This window comes from Rhea americana, unplaced genomic scaffold (assembly GCF_003343005.1).
Source record: "Rhea americana isolate MKP2758 unplaced genomic scaffold, rheAme1 scaffold_299, whole genome shotgun sequence".
NCBI classification, from domain to species: Eukaryota; Metazoa; Chordata; class Aves; order Rheiformes; family Rheidae; genus Rhea; species Rhea americana.
In genome coordinates, this window is record NW_028186422.1 from 401574 (window position 1) to 423671 (window position 22098).

Sequence of the window (22098 nt, forward strand, 5' to 3'; positions counted from 1 at the left end):
TTTTTCTTTTTCTTTTTCTCTCTGAACACAGATTAGTGTTGTTTAGGCCAAATGATATATACTTCTGTTTTAATATTACAATGAACACTGCATGTAGTGCATGTCTGCAGACAGGGAGAGGTTAAAGAAAAAGGTTTTCCTTACAATAAGCTCTGTGTCCATAATTTTCCCAGTCCCCTTACTGACCTTGAACATGCCACTAAGYGTGGTACTCATGCATACATTTAGTAATACAATACACAATACAAAGAACTATTTATCGCATTTTGCAATTGATCATCTGCTTAGGGTTGAGAAGTTGTTAAGTTAAATGCAAGCTATTGCAAGCTTAATCACATTTTACTGAAGAAGCTGGACTTTGTACTTACTCTGGAATTCTGGCTAACAAAATGAGGAGGTGGGTTACGAAGCTGATGAATAATCACAGGACTGTCTTATCGTTGGCTAGGACCTTAATTACCACATTAGACAGCATACAGTTCCAGTGACTGTGCTTGTCAGAGAGCCATGCGCTRGAGGGCAGTGGGGTGGGGTGGGGGAAACTGAGGGTGCTCTAAACCCAAATCATCAGGCACATCCTGCAAGAAGGCAGGTCTAAAGAAAGCCATGAAATCAGGTCACGACCAGGGTGAGGGCAACCATGGTCAGACACAGTCTTGTGTCATCCCAAGATGGAGCTCAAATAAGGACTAACATCCCAGACTCAAGCCCCTGAGCCCATGGGCAGGGGTTGTGAGTGGAGGCCCCACATGAGGCTTGTCAGGATCATTCAGGCCTATTAGTGCCCTCAGAGCCCTAACAATGCTAATGTAAGTGTTACTGGGTGTTTTGAACTCTACATAGAAAACTACCAGCAATTCATTCCTAATTTCTCTAAGTGGTATACAAGGCTACCCAACAATTTTTCTGCAACATTTTGCAGTACCTCCATTTCCCAAACAGACTTTTAGGCAGAGCTTCAACTGCAGAACCTGCTTGCAAGATACTCCAGGAACACCAGTGAGAAAGTGTGACTTGTCCTAGCTTTTTTTTCCTAGTGAATGACTAGAGAAGACAAGGTACAGACCATATTCTATGGCCTGTTGCCACCAGATTGCATCACTGATTTAGTGCCTGCTGTTGCAGACCTTGTGTAAGATTAATTAATTATATGTTAGTTGGGATGCTAGAGGTTTCTACCCGTTGCTGGTGTGAGAATGCCCTCTCTCAGTTTACATGAATCTGCTCTTGTTATTCTAGTAGTTGAGAGAATCTGTTTTGCTTGGAAGATGCGTGCCAAGYTTTCTATATGGTAGTAGAGAGCGTATAGTGACATACTTAAACATGAAGAGTTATGTTTTTCCACATCATAAGCATGGACAGCTTTTTAATGTTCCCCAGTGATACTTTGGTAGAATTACCWATGTGGATGAGAGGATTTTTTGGCTGTTGCTGACAGAGATTGGTAAGAGAAGCTTAAATATGATGTCTGGAATGTAATTGAAATTTATTGAACTATATTAAGATAGCCAGATATTTTCACAGAAAACAATTCTGTGAGGTAAGGAAATGCTATAATTTCATTCTTCAAAATGGAAGCAGGTACAGAAAAAAGGTGAAAAGCAAAATTTTCAGAATTGCCAGAATTACATTAAGTGCTCTAGTCCAATTTTCAGGAAAGGAATGAACAAGCTTTAGTGAATGTAGTCATTCCTCTTATCAGCACTGAAATTAAAGTAACTGAAGAGTTTAAATTACATCAAAACTTAATGGGAATTATGCTGATAAATTCTGAAATTCAGATATTTAAAAATAAAAAGATATAAAAGTACTTAAAAATGACGTGAGCTAGACTGTTGGTTTTAGCATCTTTACTTTAGATAGGAATTAAGTAATAGAAATATTAGATTGATTGACAGAAAAGTTCTAATTTGCATTGTCTATAGGTCATTTTTCAGGATATTTCTGCCTGGATGAAACTTCTTCAAAGGCAGACTGTTACAGAATATATCAACATGATAATTATTTCACAACAAGTGATTGTTTAGCAATTGTATGGCAATTTTACAAAGTTTATTAAGAAGTGTGTACTGTAAAAAGCACCTGGTGGAAAGCATGTGATTTGATATTTGTCATTTTAGCTAGAACATGCGGTTCTAATTTACGTGGACCAAGCGGGGTTATCACATCGCCAAATTATCCAGTCCAATATGAAGACAATGCACACTGTGTTTGGGTCATTACAACAACTGATCCAGAGAAGGTAAGCATTTTGTCTTTGTCTTGCTTCAAACAACAGATTTTTTAAAAATATCTTAAAATACTTTCATATATATTTCAATAAATGTGTGAGCACATACARCTGTGTATGTTTGTCTAAACATGCAGATGACCAAAACACAGACGTTATAAAAGTCTGTCAGTGAATATCAGTTTATATTGGTGAAAATGTCCAGAGTAATAGATCTCAATTACAGTCTTCAAATTATAAATTCAGTTTCTAATGAAATACATAAAATAATATTCAAAATCATACACTGCTAAATGAGTCGATATCAAATTTCACAATTTGTAGCTGTGTGTTGACATATCCTCCATTCAATCTTAAAACAGGATAAAAAACAGAAATACATCAAATTTTTTTGTCTGCTATTGTTCTGTGTTTAATACCTGCATTTTCAAACTACTGTTTTCTAGTAGTGATTCTGAATACAAAATCATGAATAATTATGCATAAAATAATAGTCATAGTTCAGTATCCTTATACTGTAAGTACTAAGATGATTTTTTACTTCTATTTTTGTAAAATCAGTATCCTTCCACAATAAATGACAAAAAGAGACCCCTATCTACCCCCTTAAAAAAATGAAAAATTAAAATAGCTTTCACTTTTATATATTTTACTTTTCTGTAGTGAAATGCAGAATAAGAGTTGCCATAAGGTGTAGAATATAGAATCTATATGTATTTTCACCACTAGAAATCATTTATTTCAAATACCCCCCCCYTTTTTTTTTTTGAGGACTATATTCTTGACTTCATTAATATAGTTAAGGAAAAAATTGCTTAAATTTATCTCACTGTAAATTAATGAATGAGTTCAGTTGCAGAAAAGATCATTTTGCAGCATGCTATTGAGATGTAAGCATTGTTTCTTTGCAAAATTAGCTGAGTGTTTTATTTCACTTAAAATAAAGCAGACACAGTGCTTTGTATAAGCAGTAAAAGTGCATATGGAGGAAAAATAGGCAAAAGCACAAAATAATCATATTGTGGAACTTCCTAGTATAAAGGAAATTCTCTTCTCTGAAGGAAAGTGTGTCTTTTTCCAGCAGCAAACTATTATATTTTATTTTATATAGCAATTTAGAAGTGATTATTTGTGAATGACCTTTGACATTTAAAATTACTAAATCTTGTAGAAAGTATTAAGACACTTGACATTTTTAAATATAAAGCAGTCAGACTATGAAAGATATCTGAAAAATACATCAACTTAAATGTATATTCAACAATATGTAAACCTTATTTGATTTGCAAATACAATGTGTTTTTATAATAGGAAAGTTAATTGTGTGTCAAAAAAAATATATTAAATTACTGCTGAGAGTAGAGAGTCTTAGCAGCCTAAAGACTTTTGACTTAAAACTATTCCTGTAGCACATTTCTGTTAGATGTTTCTTCCCTTGACTTTTCAAGAAATTTAATGATTTTTTTCCCCATTTTTGATAAAGTGAAGACAGTAATCTCCTGGCTGATTTCAAGATACTGAGTGTGTAGTGGTATTTATTAAATTGTACAGAATATGTGTTTTCTATGGAAGCTCTGACATTTATGAAAAAAATAATTGTGAACAAAACTTATTTATGAATCAAAATCAGCCTACTACAATAATAAACAGGTTTTATTCATTTTACTATAATAGAACTGTTTTTAAATGAATTTAGAATTTCATTATGTTAGAGATCCATGAGTTAGCTTGGCATGTTAGTGTGACTTAGTGCTCTATTCACTGGGCTCTAAAAGACATTTTCAAGTGATCTGTGGGCAGGCTGATAGTTCAACAGCCACAAGAATACACTGAAGGAACTGCAGAACCAAAGAGATTGATGCTTAGTTATATCCAAAAGGAAGAGGTAGGAGAGCAATATTTGGAGCTTTCACACAGCAAAAAACCCACATTATTACATCCAGGTTTTTAAATAGAAAGTAGAGAGATATGATGGTAGACAAATTATAATCACAGTGTAGGAAGAAAAGGGAGGTTTGACTCTTTCAGTTCCAGGCTTCATTTATCAGACAAGATGAGCAATAGAGAATAAGACTTTTTATTAATTTTGAATTAGTCTAGCAGTGCAACAGAGGAAGATTTTTTTCTTAACTTCTTGTTTCTAGGAAAGATGAGTATTTGCTTTAGGAACATGACCATTATGAATGTAAAGTCTTCAAAAAAATCAAATGTTTAATTACATACACTCTTTTCAGGTTCTTTTTGTGTTCACAGTTGTTTTGTTTCCTTGAATTACTGAATCTAGATTGAACACATATCCTTTGAATAATAAAAGATGTGAAAGAAAATGCATTTATTTTACAAACTATCTGACTGAAATGGGACTTTATTCCTACTTCTTTCCAAAGAAATATATCTTGCAAGTATTTTGAAACCTAGGAACTATAAAAAATCAATTACTTCCTGTAAATTCATTTCTACATTTCAAAAATAATGGATTGATTTTTAGATGTGCTCAAATGTAAGATTTTCATAGCTGACTTTGTTGAAGTTATCAGTCACAGAACACTGGAAAATTGAATGTTGTATTGAAGATCTGATCTTAAGATCAGATTGAGGATCCTAGTTTTTTCCCTTCAGATATGAAAATATTTATCAAAAAGCCCAGAGTCTGTTTTTATTTTCTTTTTAAAGTACAGAGACAGTTCATGACATGTTATTACTATATATTTTAGGTTTGTTTTGGCTAACTCCAACAATGTATTTGTGTCCTTTTGTCTGGTTAGTTTACACATAGCATTTTACAAGACARTGTTTCTTCTTGAATGATTAGTCCTATAAAACACTTTCCTAAAACAATTCATATTTAAGGAGTAAGAAAGTTGTGTATTTCAGGTATTACTCATTCAAAAAAATTATTTATTGTAACGTGAATTTGTTTTAGTAGATGAACCAAAACATTTTCTTCATCCATGTCAACTGTTGTTTGGCAAGTTTCTATTGAAATGCTGCTATATTACATCATGAGAATTATAGCTTGGGATTTCATGTCCTGCTTACCTTATGGGAAGGGAAGGACCACATTTTTGCATGATATTCTTGAAACCCTTTTTATGCTCAAATGCAGGATACATCATGGAACATATGAAACCCTTTTTATGCTCAAATGCAGGATACATCATGGAACAAAAGCATTCAGTGCAGTGTGGAAAAAGTAGTCTAAATGAAGAGGTGCAAAAAATGCAAAAAAATGGAATGTAGTTTGCTGGAATCATTTTAAAGAGTAAATAAAAGATTTTGACATGTTACTTTTTCCAAATTTTCCAAATAAGGGGAAATTTTTAATTTCAGTTCAAAGTGAAAACAAAGTTTGCATTTCCCATGGGGACAGTAGTGTAGTTCCAGGCTTTTAACCAACCATATCAATATCATGATTAGTTGGATGTTTTTCTGTTTTCTTTTTTCTGAGTAATACAAAATTCTAGGTTAAGTTTAGTTATTCTCCTTTTCACAAGTATTTCTGTTAATGCTCTGCTTATTCCAAAGAGTTGATATTTCTCACTTACCATATTTGCTTCCTTTGGGTCCCACTATTGCAAATGCTAATCAGCATCCTACTGAGTCATTTATTAGAGTTTTAGTGCTTGGAAATACAACTTTATGGTACTCTTCTGACTCTTTGTCAAGTACCTGCTGTAAGTTATAAAAAATCTTGGTAACCGTGCTGTTTTATTTGCTAATCTTTTTAGAATAAGTTACTTTGGAATACTCCTCTTAAGTCTTACTGACTGGTTGCTATTATCTGCTTCTTGTGCTTTATATAGCATTTTCAGTATGTCCTAAGTATGGATCTATCCCTCGCTGTTTCAATTCGTTCTTCCCAGATGAGCCATTCATAAAGCTTACTGCCTTGGATTCCGTGCTACTTTCCCTAGCCTGTGGTAACACTGCTAGATGCAAGAACTCTAGTTTTCAACTCCAATGTCTATAGGAGGGCAAGATTCAACGTTATTTCAGCAATTATTTCTGGTCTAGCATATTATTTTCCTGACTGACAGGGGATTTTGGGATAGCTAAAGGTAGTATGGTTGCAATAGTTAGTTCAATGATCTGGTAAAAAAAAAGTGTTTTACAGGTTTTTCTGAAGAATATATTTACTCCATAGTAAAAAGTGTAGATATTATATTAAATGTGCTTATGCCTAACAACTTTGTGATCTTTACAAAAACTTATTTTTTGGAGTTGCCCAATTAAAGACACTGAAATTAATTGGAGGGAGGGATGAAACACCCTATATGGTTTTACTGGGTTGAACCTTCATTTTTTCAATAAGGTTGGCTTATGTCATACGTTGTCACAAAAAAAACAGGTATTTCTGATTTACTGTCTTTCAAAACACAAAGCTAGGGAACTTCAGAAGAACATTCTCACTCAGAACAAATTTTCTCTGTTCATAGTTAGGGAACACAAATACTATTAATGTTGGTTTTGAGATAATTCATTCTGAGATTCATTCTTGTAGCATGTTCTAAAATAGAAGTTCTACTAACTAGAATATGATAATAGGCAGATCTTGGGACTTCAGGTTACCTTGCCGATTTGTCAATTGGTAATCAAAATTTGTGATAGCTCAGCTCTGGTCCACTATTGACCTCCTTATTTTCCCCCATACAAAACATACAATTCTGTGGTTCTTACTTCCATGCAAGTAGTTATATGTATGTAATAACCTACAAGGAATTAAGAATTTTTGTTTTGTAGACATTAGTTCCAGTTAGATGATATTATTGATTTATATTGTTTAATATTATAGCATTATTTGTAAAGAATGTTTATAAATAACCCACTTTTTGAAAAATTAATCACAGGCAGGTACTGGTCAGATGATGCTACCACAAGTAATAGGATGTTTACCAGCATGTCTGATTGCTGCAGCACCCAGCAGTCTTACGTTATACTCTGACTGGGGAAGAAGTCTCTCACTGAGCAGCAGCTATCTCGTCCCTATAGAGATTACCAGGCTGCTGCCCTGGTAATGACTTATAGCTGCAGAACCTCCCCTCTTCTATTCTACCACAGAGTAGTAGGCCACAAATTTGCTTAACCTAAACTTATGTCTCTTCTGTTGTTATGCAGTACACCTTCTGCCTTTCTCTGTGAAGCTTCTGGCATGCTTTCAAAGTTTGGGCGATATCTGAAATTTAGAATGTAAACCTTGTTTACATATTCAAAGGGACTTTTCTGAAATAAAAAATTATATTCCAAAAATTAACATTTTTTCCACCCTTTTCCTCCTGTTCCTGTGATGAACTTAGGAAAACAAACACCGAATTAATTTTATTTTGTTGAAATTTGGGTATTGCAAAGATATAGCATTGGCAATTTTGATTCTCATTAACAGTAACAGCTACAATTCTTTATAGCAGTTATAACAAATACAATTCAAATTTTTATTCAGAGTTCCAGTTCTTCAAACATATAATTACTTTAAGACAGTGAAAAATGATATTATAATCAGTGGGACCACTCAGATCCTTAAAATTAAGCCTATGTATAATCTTTAAGCGAATAGSCCTTATTTTGTGAAAGGAAAGATAAATCTATACATGAAAACTTGATCATATACCTTGTTTGTTTTCATTCTTTATCACTGAAAATGCATAGATCTTTTAAGACCTACTTACACTAAATTTTCTATTGTGTATTCTTGAAAATGTACAGGCTCATTGCTACTGAATTACTCTAATTCTCTTTCATAAGTCTGAGGATTTAACAGAGTGGGGAGAAAGGTCACTGAATTCATAGAAGACTCATCTGTACATCTTGTGCCCTCTAGATCATATACGTACCCTGAGAATTCTGTGAAAAGATGGGTTCTCATGGTATATTGAAAATAAAAGTCCAATTTTGTATATTCTTTTGTCCTTCACACAGCATTAAAAATAAAATTTGTGCCATATTTAAATCTGCTCAAAAGTTTGTACCACTGCACATCAATTGTTTAGAAAACTGTTGTCTCTCTACAAAATACGTGAGAATGAAAGTCATTTTGATATTAGATTTTGGAAATAAAATGTATTTGTAGTTTTTTTTTTCCTACCTTTCTGTTTTGAAGAGCTATGTAGAGATTATTTATTGTGTTAAATCAACAAAATACTTGGTTGAAAAAAAATCATATTACAGCAAGCCAAAACAAATGTTAGTGTATTGTTGTACTGAGAGGCAGGCTGATCTGCCTTCTGGATGGGTGTTTCTCTCTTCCTTAAATGTAGGGATAGCTGCAGGTAATTAGGCTCATAACTTTTTCTTTAAACATTCTTAATATTTTTCTTGAAAATGTATTGTTGAATGAATGACATAGATTTCTGCTTTAGTTATATCACTGTTTATCCTGCCCTGCTAAGTTGTTTCAGCTTATAGCGATTCGATTTATTTATTTTTTTTTAGAACTCCTACAAAAATTCTAGGACTTCATTATACAAATAATACTATTCAAATCTTTACTATGATCTCTTCAGCTAATGATACCCCTGGGTAAATTCACTATAACTTAATTTACTGAGTTAATATTACATTTAAACTATTCAAAAGTATAATTGTTTATAATGCTTTAAGTTCTATTATTATTTAGAATAAATTACTTATTACTGTGAAGAAAAACTTTATATACAGATTATACTAGAAGTATATCAACTTTTCATCAAAAAGCTTAAGATGCTCTGTCACTACTGGTGAGCAGTGTCACTGAATTCGATGAGACCATGGATATGAATAAGCTTTGAATTATGCCTAAAATGATTATTATTAGGATYATTTGCTACAGTATTCTGTATTTAGAGAGACCTTCAGCTCTGTGTTGGATAAAAGATACGAGCCTTTGTTGCCACGACATCTGATTTTGATCCAAGGAGCATGAAAAATACTTATATTTAATATATTAACATTATAATATATTATATTTAATTCAGTACTTATATTTAATAAATACTTATATTGAATTTACCTATAGCATTAAAACTACTAAGATGTATTTGATAGCTAATTCTAGAGTTGGTGTTTTTGTTTCTGTTTAATTCTAAGCTGACATTTTATATTGATATTTCCTTTTCAAATGAATTTCTTATGAATTTAATACCATTGTTACAAATTCCATTTTTGTAACTGGTTATACTGTAAGGAGCAATTTTTTTAAATATGTAGATTATCTCAATTACCTAGTTCAATTTTATTGGCCAAAGAATGTACAGAACTGTGTAAGTTTAATTTTTACACAATAGTAACAGAATTCGTGTTAGTATATGAGTTGTTTGGACTACGCTCAGTAAAGGCAAATGGATTAATTAAAGGTATGAAGCTAAGAAGTATTATTTGAAGTGTGGACACTTCTAGTCAAAAGTATTTTGGGTTCATTTTGTTATAATTACCTAAAGTAAAAAAACAAACACTAGCCTCTTCAATTTTGCATGTGCAACCTCCTGCTTAATGACGTTTAACTAGTGTGCTTTAACTTTTTATTTCGTTATTACTCTTTATTTTAGTATTTATTACTTCTTTATTTTATTCTTTGACCCTATCTGCACAGACGCTTTCCTTGAGAGGAAGTATTTTTGCTTCTGACTATGAAGCTATATGAGGCTATACTATAATCTGACTGAGAACCCTCTGAATAGTTTGTAAGTTCTGTTCATAGATTCACAGAAAGTATAAATGATGAGTTATCCGCAATATTTTCTTCATCTTAGTCTTCTCAGTTGCTTCTGACAACGAGTTACTGCCTGGTGTTAAATGATATGAAATATAACACCTAAATATTTTGTGACCTTAAACTTCTTTATGCTTCTTTTACTGGAACAATGTCTGCAATTTTAGAGAGATATGACACGATAGACTAAAGTTTCAGCCATTTTAGAATTTGCTCGCTTTAATGGCTTTTTTTGTTCCACTCAGATCCCTTTAAAAATGACTAGGACTTCAGGTATTAAAAAAACAAATATTGGTTAAATTCCCACTTACATTGAAGTAGACCTGTGGGGTTTTCCTTGCCTTGCCTTCCTTTTTATATCATAGAATCAGTAAGGTTGGAAGGGACCTCTGGAGATCATCTAGTCCAACCTCCCTGCTCAAGCAGGGTCACCTGCATGTCAGACAGGGTTGCATCCAGGTGGGCCTTGAAGATCTCCAGAGAAGGAGACTCCACAACCTCTCTGGGCAACCTGGTCTAGTGCTCCGTAACTCTCACRGGGAAGAAATTCCTCCTCACGTTCACGCGGAACTTCCTGTGCTTCAATTTCTGCCCATTGCCTCTTGTCCTGTCACACGGGACAACTGAAAAGAGTTTGTCCTCACCTCCTTGACACCCTCTCTTTGGGTACTTCTACACATTGATAAGATCCCCCCTCAGTCTTCTCTTCCCCAGGCTGAAGAGGCCCAGCTCTCGCAGCCTTTCCTCATAGGGCAGGTGCTCCAGCCCTCTGATCATCTTTGTAGCCCTACGATGGACTCTCTGCAGTAGCTCCATGTCTCTGTTGTAGTGGGGAGCCCACAACTGGACACAGCACTCGAGATGAGGCCTCCCCAGGGCTGAGTAGAGGGGCAGGATCACCTCCCTCGACCTGCTGGCAAYACTSTKCCYARTGCACCCCAGGAGACCATTGGCCTTCTTGGCCACAAGGGCACATTGCTGGCTCATGGTCAACCTCTCATCCACCAGCACTCCCAGGTCCTTCTCTGCAGAGCTGCTCTCCAGCAGGTCAGCCCCCAGTTTGTACTGGTGCCTAGGGTTATTCCTCCCTAATTGTAGGACCCTGCACTTGCCCTTGTTGAACCTCAGCAGGTTCCTCTCCACCCAACTCTCCAGCCTCTCCAGGTCTCTCTGAATGGCAGCACAGCCCTCAGGCATGTCAGCCACTCCTCCCAGCTTGGTGTCATCAGCAAACTTGCTGAGGAGGCACTCTGTCCCCTCATCCAGGTCTTTGATAAAGAAGTTGAACAGGATGGGATCCAATACTGAGCCCTGGGGGACACCACTAGCCACAGGCCTCCAACTGGACTCCACTCCACCAGTGATGACCCTCTGAGCTCTGCCTTTCAGACAGTTCTCAATCCACCTCACTGTCAACTCATCTAACCCACACTTCCTGCGCTTCTCTAGGAGGATGTTAYGGGAGACAGTGTCAAAAGCCTTGCTGAAGTCAAGGTACACAACGTCCACTGCTCTCCCTTCTTCTACCCAGCCAGTCATTCCATCATAGAAGGCTGTCAGGTTGGTTAATCAGGATTTCCCTGTGGTGAATCCATGCTGGCTACTCCTGATTACCTTCTTCTCCTCCATATGTCTGGAAATGACATCCACAATGAGCTGTTCCATCAGCTTTCTAGGGATGGAGGTGAGGCTGACCAGCCTAGAGTTGCCTGGGTTCTCCTTCTTGCCCTTCCCGAAGACTGGAGTGACATTGGCTTTCTTCCAGTCCTCAGGCACCTCTCCAGCTCTCCAGGACCTTTCAAAGATGATGGAGAGCGGCTTGGCAATAACATCCGCCAGCTCCCTCAGTACCCATGGGTGCATTAAATCCAGGCCCATGGATTTGTGGATGTCTAGCCTGCCCAGAAGGTCACTAATCMTTTCCTCCTCAACCAAAGGAAAGTCTTCCCTTCTCCGGACTCTCTCCCTCACGTCCAGGCTGCAGGATTCATGAGGGCTGCCCTTAGCAGTGAAGACTGAAGCAAAGAAGGCATTCAGTAATTCTGCCTTCTCTGTATCCCTTGTCACCAGGGCCCCTGCCCCATTCAGKAGYGGGCCCACACTTTCCCTAGTCCTCCTCTTGCTGCTGATGTATTTGAAGAAGCCCTTCCTGTTGTCCTTGACATCCCTTGCCAGACTCAATTCCAACAGGGCCTTAGCCTTCCTTGCTGCATCTCTACGTACTCTGACTGCATTTCTATAATTCTCCCAAGCAGCCTGTCCCCTCTTCCACATTCTGTGTACTTTCTTCTTCTGTCTGAATTTGGCCAGGAGCTCCTTGCTCACCCATGCAGGTCTCCTGCCGCTTTTACTGCACTTCTTACTCATAGGGATGCACCGCTCTTGAGCTTGGAGAAGGTGATGCTTGAATACTAGCCAAGTCTCCTGGACTTCCTTCTAGGGCCCTAACCCATGACACTCCACCAATTAGGTCTCTGAAGAGCCCAAAGTCCGCTCTCCTGAAGTCCAGGGTTGCAATCCTGCTTGTTGCCTTACTTCTTTCCTGCAGGATCCTGAACTCCACCATCTCGTGGTAACTGCTATTTGCCTAATCAAACAGTATAATTTAGAACACAAAGTGTAACTAAAGTGATTTTATAGGAAAGCTATTGTTGTAGCATAACAATGAGAAGTTCTAAGGTATGGTACAAGACTTCCAGGGTACCCTTGGYTCTGTGCAATGTCGTAGATGCATCTCAGCAATAAATAACAGAGTTCATATGTCTTAACGCAGAAGGTAAAATGTATTTGCAAGCCAACTGGAAAAGATCATGTTAGGTATAGCTCAGCACATTATATGTTCATCCTCAGTTTGAATTCAAATACATAAATTGTAACACAGAATTATATGTATGTGCAACTGACGATAAAAAATATTGCATATTGAGTAAAAGCAAGTATATGTATTTTTTAAACAGAAGTAATTATTTAAGTCATATTTTTGACTGTATTACTTCTATTTTCTGTATATATATATACTATGTATTTATTATTATTTTTTGTTAATAATATTGATATTTCTACCTTTCAGGACATCGTGAGAGTGAGGTGTAGTAGCATAGCTTCTGGATACTATTTTATTAAAAAGTTTACTGAAGCTTTATTGGATGATGCTGTAACAGAAGTAGGGCTGGAGTAAAAGACTCAGTTCTCACATCATAGACATTTAGGATAGAATTTAATTTGCACGTGAGTGCTACACATCTAATCTCCAATTATGCTTGATTAAAATCTGTTCCATACAGTCAGTAGAGCCAAAACTCATATCATATCATCAAATTCATCATATCCACCTGTCCACTACTGGCTGATCAACTACATCACAGTTTGTACTCTTACTGAATCAGAACCAAAAGGGTTTAAGGCACTTTGAATTTCAGCAAATAATACTTTAATATATATTCAACTTGGTGAGTATACAAAGTGTGTTGTTTTAGGTGGAGGATATTCCTCATAGATTGAATGGGAAGGGTCTTATAATCAGCAGCATACCTCATGATGATGGAAAATATCAGAGTACGAATACACCAGACTCCACTGAAAGAAAATGCCCCAAAGGATCTTGTTTATCTTCTCCTTTAATGTGTCTAATTTCAAATACGAGCCCTTTTGTAAAACTGATATTCCTAAATCAGAACTGGTTCCTGCATTGATTTTAAGTGTCTCCTTTGTGAATTTATTAGAAGGAACTTTGATTCTCACTTTCTTTAAAAAGATAAATGGAGGTAATGAAGGAAGAGGGAGACTTGGGATCAGTACTTGTCTCATGATGAAACAATTCAAGTATTTTCAAATTTTCTGCTGCATGGGAATGTGCTGTATTTTCTGGTGTATGGGCAAAGCTAACTGAAGGAGCACACCTACTGCTCCTGACATTTCTGGTGGTATTCGCTTTATTTACTTTTCTCAGATGATTGCTAATGTTAAATACAGGAACACATCCAACCCTTAAGCTTTTTCCCTCCTCAAGAAACAGCTGCAAATACATGCTGACGGTTATATTCTTGTTTCTTACTTTCCCTCTGACCTTCCCTTTTGCATCTTGTCTTAGAATGGAGGCGGTAGTTACTACTAAGCTTTATGTTTACCTTGGTGTCCAGTGTCATTAGACTGGTTTTCAGGATATCAGCTATGTCTACTATCCCAAGATTTAGCTGTGAGCTGTCAATTTTATGAGCCTCTGATGGGTCTAAGTATGACATACTGAGTTGTAAATGACAATTTGGGGGCGGAGGGGAAGTAGAGCTTTTTAAAAGAAGTTGTAGAAGCATAGAAATGAAGAAATGGTCAATCTCAAGACAGAGTCTTAGGAATATCTTTGTTATCTTAGAATAATATCTTAGAGCTAACAATAGAACCATATTCCGGAAAGATTGGTGATATATAGTAGATGCTCTTGAAGACAAACAAAACGTTTAGCTTCAACACAGAGGGAATGTGTTAGGATGTGACAAAATTTTAAGTGACAATATTAAGTCATATCTTCATGGCTTAGAGGAAACCATTAAAAAACAAAAAAGAACATTGTTAAATACTTTTAAGTTCTAATGCTTCAGTTTTCTCATATACTAATGTCAGGTCAAGGACAAGGAAATTAAGTTTTCTCTTTCAAAAGAGGGCAATATGCAATATATTCACTATGAAATGTTTATACTGTACCTTCCAAGATAAGAATTATACAAATACATTACTGTCACTGTTAAGCTGAAAAATTACTGCACTGAAAGTGATCTGTATTTGCTTTCCTCACAGAAGTACTCTTCCTGTCTGACTGGGCCATTAAATTATTTATTAACTTAGCCTATTTCTTGGAAAACAAAAAGAGACTACGCCTCCTTGAATCTATTTATTTGATACTTAAAATATTCCCTATTCAAAAAAATAGAAAAGAAAAAGAGAAGTATTTAATATAAGAATACATTTTTGGTTTGTTTTTACAGGTACCGGAGGTGATCCTTAAAATGTAGAACCATCAACATAACAAAATCCTTATACTTTCATCATTGTTATTCATCCTTATCTAGCTATATATGTACTTCCTTTGTTGCTGAAAAATTGATTGTTGCCTCCAGCTTTTTCCTTAGAAGAATGTAACTGCTGAGAGTGCACTTAGAAACCCCTTTCTTGAGTTCAAATATACCAGCTTTGTCTGTTCAAAGGTCTCATACTTAATTATTTATTCAGAAGTAGTGGGTAAATTTGGAAATTTTCTCTTTCCTCTATCATTTCGTTCCTTTTCCGCCGTAATATTACTTCCTCTTTTATATTCCTCTGCCTTAGTTTCTTCTTTTTTGCTGTTTTGACCTCAATCAGTATACTTCTTTAATCTTTTACCTTTAACCTCTTTTCTTTTTTTTTTTTTTTTTTTTTTTTGATTTTCTATGTATTGATAATGAGAATGACATATATCCACATTTACTGTGCAAGGAGGCAAGTGCTATGGAGTAATTTATGTACCTATAGTACTGGTTTACCTCACAGTAACATGTTCATTTGCCTTTCCTTGAGGCCCAGATGGCCAAAGTTTCTTTGTGCATACTACTCACTGTTTATCTTCTCTTTAAAACCTTCCTTGAGTACCTTTTCTACTGGGAAGCTGCCAGCTTATAATTTATACATAAATAATAAGAAATTCTAAGGAATTTGCAGCTGCATATATTTATAGAAAAAAATAAAAGGCATTAGTATTTTCTTAAAACTACTATAATTCTTTTCTGTTTTCTTTAGAAATATTATAGATTTGGAATTTAGCATCACTGCAAATAGAAGCCTCCAGGTATTTACATAATAAATTAGTGCCAGCACTTCATTTAATTAACACACTTTGCTGTATTGCTAAACAGGAGATTCATATTATAAGTGAAGAGACATTAGGGAGAATAGTAAATGGAGGACCAAATAAATCATCACACATAAGTCAAGATGTACATCACAGATTTCAGGAAAGAGATCTATATGAGGAAAGGTACAAGTATTTTTTGCACTTACTGGAAATTTTACTTAGTATAGGAAACATGATAGGGTTTGCAGTAATTTATTACAGGATAAAAGCTTTTCTAAGTGCCATGTGGCATAGATAGCACTGGGGCTAATTTGATAGTCGAGAATCATCATGAGAAAAGTGTAACCTGTATTAATTTCTCCATAATTTAAAGCCTTTAACTGTGCTATCTAAACTAGATTTACTTTAGAATCTTTCTGTCCTCAAAGAAATGACTCAAAGGGTATTGTAGCCTAAGATCAAATTTCCCTCCTGGCTTTCATTAACTAAAAAAAGACTGGAATGGTCCATGCTGATCATACCAGGTAGTCACAGCTCAGTGAAACTCTTCTTCAGCTCATTATATTGGTTCCTTCCAGTCAGGTTCTCCAAGCACTAAAGGAGAACGTGAGTAGCCTTTATTGCAGGTTCTGCAGTTCCACATGTACAATCTGGACAAAATATCAGTTAAGGCATCAGGGAGGGTGATCCCACTGTATATTTGATGACTAGCACTGCAAAGTAGTGACAGAACAAGTAAACAAAAGACAAAACTCTCTTCAGCATTGCTGGCGAGTAAGATGTGTATTAAACAAAAGCCTTTGTGGGTCTTTGTTATCTCAACACTCATTTGCAGTAGGGAAAAAGTCAGTGACTGCAGAAGAACTTACAGTGTCCATAGTGAACATAGCAACAGAAAAATCAGAAAGAGTTGATAGACACAGGAAGTTAAATGACAGTGTTCTAATTTGTTACCCATACCCATGAAAGTAACATGACAAACTTTTAATAGGTTATTTTATCTATAACAGATCTAGTAAAGCTTGGTTTCCTATGGATTTGTGCACTTTGTACTTTGCTTCTTTCTTGATCTACATGAGAATATCTCACATTTTGTTAGTTGTAATACCTCCCCAAGAATGTCTTGGGGAAGGTCTAAAGCTGTGACCATTCTGATTTGTCTGCTGCTGCCAAAGAGCATGTATRGTGGATATTTTTTCCTTACTGAAAGGGTATAGAAATTCATAGGGTCTAGAAATTAATTTGGGACATCTTCTCTTTCCATTGAGTTACTGACTTTCACAAGTCTTGTCTGAATCTAATTATCTTGAGACATTTACTCATCTTTAAGTTTTGGTTGAGTTTGGCCAATAAATTGAAGATTACTGGAGAAGAAAGACTGAAAAGGAGACTGACAACAGACAGGATAAACAGAGTAAAGAGATACTATCACTCAATGATATCCTAGTCTTCATATAGATGTTATACATATAGGATGTGTATCTATGCATGTAAACTTTTGCATCAATTCCCAGTGTGATGGGTTATTAATGTGTATAATACATTGCTGTGCAATAATGAGCTCAGCATCTGATGGAACAGTCTCAGTTCATCCTTTACCATTAGGTGTCTGAAATGACCAGTTGTATTCAGTGCATTTATGAGTGCTCAAGTGAAGCAGATTTCTGGGCCTCTTCTCTTCCTCTGGTAATACAGTGCATCCATAATGGATAGACATAATTCATCTCTTTATATTTCAGATATGAGCAAAACCAAAATCTGGCTAAGCAAGATTTCATTTGAAAAAAGCACATGTAGAATCTGTGCTTTGTAGAACAGCATATTAAATAAGAGAAATTTAGTAGACAGACACTGAGGACTAAACAGGTTCAGTCTGATGTGAGTATTCCTTACAGTATTACATGCTGACAATGTTCTTCTTACTAACGGCAAGTGTTATATTACCTACATTTTCCTCAGTAGATGATCTATTAGAATATGCTAGATCAATAAACAGAACATTTTCTAAGTAAATTATGATCTGTGAGGCCATATCTCTAAAGTAATGTTGAAGCTGTGACTAGAATTTCCTTTTATGTTACTGATACGAATAATTTACTGCAACTGCAGTTTCAGAAGTCATAAATTATACTTTAAAATGTATTGACAACAGATTGTCTTAAAAAAGTGTTACAGAAATGAAATACAAGGATAATGTCCACAAACTGATGAAGTGGATGAAGTGGTAAATCATTGAATTTTTTTTCCTCTTCCAATAGAAAAAACTAAGAGGTCTGATTCAGGTTGGACAATTGCAAGAGCAGAACCATATTACTCAGTGGAATATAATCTAAAAATTATTTACTAAGTAGGATGGGTATGTCAGGAGGATAGCAATTTATATTCTAAGATTTCTATTCTACGACACACAACATGCTCATATCACGTGGGGTCTAGACTCCAATACAATTTATTTGGCACTGTGAACCCGGGAGAAAAGGACCCTCACCATAGCTGTACAGCTGGACCTCTACGCCTGGTCCTTCAACTTCAGGCTCTGCCTTTTATCAGGTGTTGGGCTTATGCCTATGGGTTCCTTCCCCAGGCTATTCTTACCACTGTTGATACTTTCTGTGTTAGATTGTTGGCACAGAATGCCAGCGGCCTTGCTAATCAGGTAATACTGGACAATTGCTTCAACTTTTTCCATTTCTATGGCTAATAAGTGATTGTCACCAGGGGGTCTATATCTATTACCTACTAGCCTTACATCCCACATATGTTACAAAAGCGTAAATTTAGTTACCATTACATTATGAAGTTTGTCTATTGCTTATTTCTTTTTTCACTTCGTATCAGATTTATTCTAATAAAATTATTCTAGAACTAGATAGACATAGTCAAAGTCTCACTTGTTTGGGTGGTGCTTCWGGGTGGCTTTCACCCCATGATAGGGTCATTTAATTTACCAAAATAATAACTTGAGGTTTGACACAGCCACTAATATTGCTAACTATGGCTGAAGAATCTGCCTGCCTTTTGTTGTTTTTTTTCTTCTTTCCTCTAATATGAGGCTACCAAACATACCCTTTGAGAATTGGTACCCATGTATACTCCCAGATGATACAGTGTTTATGTTACTATTCAGTGAAATTTAGATAATTTAGTTGGAATTGTTTAGAAAATATTATAGGCCAAACAAATTTAAAAGCTACTTTGAAGTAAATAGAGACARAAAATTCTATCCTAAAATGTGATCACAGCATGAATTAAGATAGGTATTAATCTTGCTCTGTGTATTGTTAATGGAATTCACGTAGATTAATGGGGTGATTTGTCAGCTACTTGATCCAAGAAAGATATGGATAAATTTAAAATATGTTAGAGCAAAAGAACAGTTGTTAAGTGGTTGATGAATTGAGTTCACTTTTTTATTCATTCATCTACAACAAGACTTAAGAAACACCAACACAAATAGCCAAAACCAAGATCAAACTCATCCTCGARTATGTACCAGGTGGAGTTTTACTCTTGTGCGCTCCTTTTTTTAGGGCCTTCAATTTGGCCTGCTTTACCTTCAAAAGTGATAATAGGTTTTAGGCATCAGGTCTACACATATTTAATGTTCATCTGCTGTAGTAGAAAATAACATCAAGTACTTACTGATCACATCTTTGGTTACTTCTTTTTTCTGCAAAATTTTGACTTTGCCTCACTTTCCAGTGTCAGAAAGTAACTTATTTAAAGTTTTCTCTCATTTCATTTTTTTCTCTACATGTAACCTAACTCAGTGTTTCATTCTGTGTTCAATCTCACTCTATCTTTGATGGTTTGGGCAGAGCTTTCCAGTTTAGCCAACCCTTCTTTATTCAGCAATCATCTCAAGGTTTTACTCTTCATTTATTTAATAGGTAACTGTTATCCCTGTTCCAAGCTTGTTGGCCAGGATACAAGTGAATAGGTTCCAACATAGCACAGATGTTCTTTTGTAAATGGACCGGTAGAGAGTGTGGACTGGAGGGCAGGGAACCTTGCAGTTTTTGCACTGTTACATTGCCTTCATGATGAATTTGAGTAGTACAAACCAGAGTTTCTGAAGCACTTTTTAATCATAAAGTCACAGAAACAGCAGTTTCACAAAACCAAAGGAGAGCATATTAATATCATAAATGCAAATAAAGAGGAGGGAATAATGTTGTTGCATGTTACCTTCCTATTCTTTGACTAGATTTTGTTTTTGTCAGGTAAATGTGTGCTGCGTATGTAATTTTTTAAAAGAAAGTTTTCTACCTTAAACTGTATAACCAGTCCCTCTGTATCCTCTTTGCTRTTTTGTTTTCCTCTTTCTGGGAGAAAGCAGACATTTTGATCACTCTGGGCAGCAGAAACTCCCTTCTTAAATTTGTAAATGTAATGCCACTTTAATATGTGCTGTAGTGTTTCAAGAGACGGTATATATGAATATAATTTTTCAAGGCTTCCAGTTTACTGAAGCATTTCATCACATCAGTATAACAACCTTTGTGCTTGAAAACATTTCTTACCACTTTCTGCAAGTCCTTATCATGACAAGCTATATGTAATGGAGAAATCCAAAATACTTGGTGAAATTTTTCATCTGATCAAATTATTATCTCAGGGAAATATAACTTTGATCAAATAACACATGGATGACACTAAATCTGAAATCTTATTCTGTATCAATTACTGGATCACCCTTCCTTGATTAACTGGAACTTATTTTTAACCCAGTGAAGAATTCAGTAATTTAGATAAATTATCACTGGAATTAATTTACTTAGTAATTTCTGTAAAATATCCATGGAGCAAAGATCTCACTCATGTACCATGGCAGAGCATTCAGAGTTGAAGTGAGGCATAAACAGAACTTGGGGGAAGATATGTAGGTGTCTGTGGTTGCTAGGAAAGATTAAAATGGATGCCAGCTCAAATTTACTATTGAAATAGGCAGAAGAAAATGACAGACCATATAGTATGTGTGAAGTTTGTAAGCCACAGAAATAGGGAAATTAATTTTTCTCAGAACTTCATCAGGATGATAGCTATTCTTTTGCAGACTTTCAGTTTTGCAAGACACTAAACCTCTGGTGTCATGGAGTTCATGGACTTTGCAAAGGGAGAGACATGGAGCTGCTGGAGAGAGTCCAGCGCAGGGCTACAAAGATGATCAGAGGGCTGGAGCACCTGCCCTGCGAGGAACGGCTGCGAGAGCTGGGCCTCTTCAGCCTGGGGAAGAGAAGATGAGGGGGGATCTTATCAATGTGTACAAGTACCTGAAAGGAGGGTGTCAAGGGGACGGGGACAAACTCTTTTCAGTTGTCCCGTGTGACAGGACAAGAGGCAATGGGCAGAAACTGAAGCACAGGAAGTTTCGCCTGAACATGAGGGGGAATTTCTTCCCTGTGAGAGTGACGGAGCACTGGCACAGGTTGCCCAGAGAGGTTGTGGAGTCTCTTTCTCTGGAGATCTTCAAGGCCCACCTGGATGCAACCCTATCTAACATGCTGTAGGTGACCCTGCTGAGCAGGGGAATTGGACTAGATGATCTCCAGAGGTCCCTTCCAACCTTACTGATTCTATGATTCTATGATCATGTAGATTTTAGTCTCTGCTGAGGTAGTTCTAAGTATCATTCTCATTATTTTGTTATAAATATATGGTATTTTCAGAAACTAACAAAAAGTAAGATACCAGTGAATAAGAGAAAAAAAATGTATTTTATTTTTTCAGTCAGAATTCCGAAATTTACAGAATGGGAATCTAGGAACTGTGAATAAAGCTGAGAAAATAGGTTGGAAAACCCAGTTTTGTGAGTTCAGATGGATATCTTGCAAAAACTTACTTTTGCAGACCACCTGCAGAATCTCAGACTGGGAAAGATGAGGAGAAAAAGAGACAGAGGACAGAATCCTGATATTGGCTCCTGTTGTCCTTAAGAGACTAGATTAGGCTATGTCTACATCAGCAAGTTGTGCAGTACATTAAGTGTAGCTTCATATGGCAAAAGAGTAGGTCCTGAGGGCCTGAAGTCTGTACTACATGCATTTTCAAGGTTTTACCGTGGACTGGTTGTAATCCAGTTCTAAATGCCTGCTACTGGCTGGAAAATATTTTCCAGTTTAGTTTCATCCAAAAAGAACTTAGATTATCTGATCTGAGATTGCTCTGTGATGCAGACCAAAGCACCGTAAGTGGAGGCAGGCAGAGATTTCAGAAGTGCAGCTCAGAGCTAAGCACTGAAGTGAATRCACTCTTAATCTTTTAGCACAACTGTCATAACACATTGGGAAGGCTGACGTTTGCATACACCTTGCATGTGCAGCATTGAATTGGGTCCATGGATGCACAAATGCTCTGAAATGTCCA

The 22098-nt window shown here is 36.1% G+C and overlaps 1 protein-coding gene across 1 annotated transcript in view; it reads left to right on the forward strand.

Annotated features, from left to right (window-relative positions):
• CSMD1 (CUB and Sushi multiple domains 1) overlaps positions 1–22098 on the forward strand; it is a 626201-nt gene that overhangs the window by 252120 nt on the left and 351983 nt on the right. The window contains exon 10 of the mRNA XM_085309436.1: positions 2121–2242. Coding sequence (XP_085165562.1) covers positions 2121–2242 — 122 coding nt within the window. The remainder of the gene's footprint in view (positions 1–2120; positions 2243–22098) is intronic.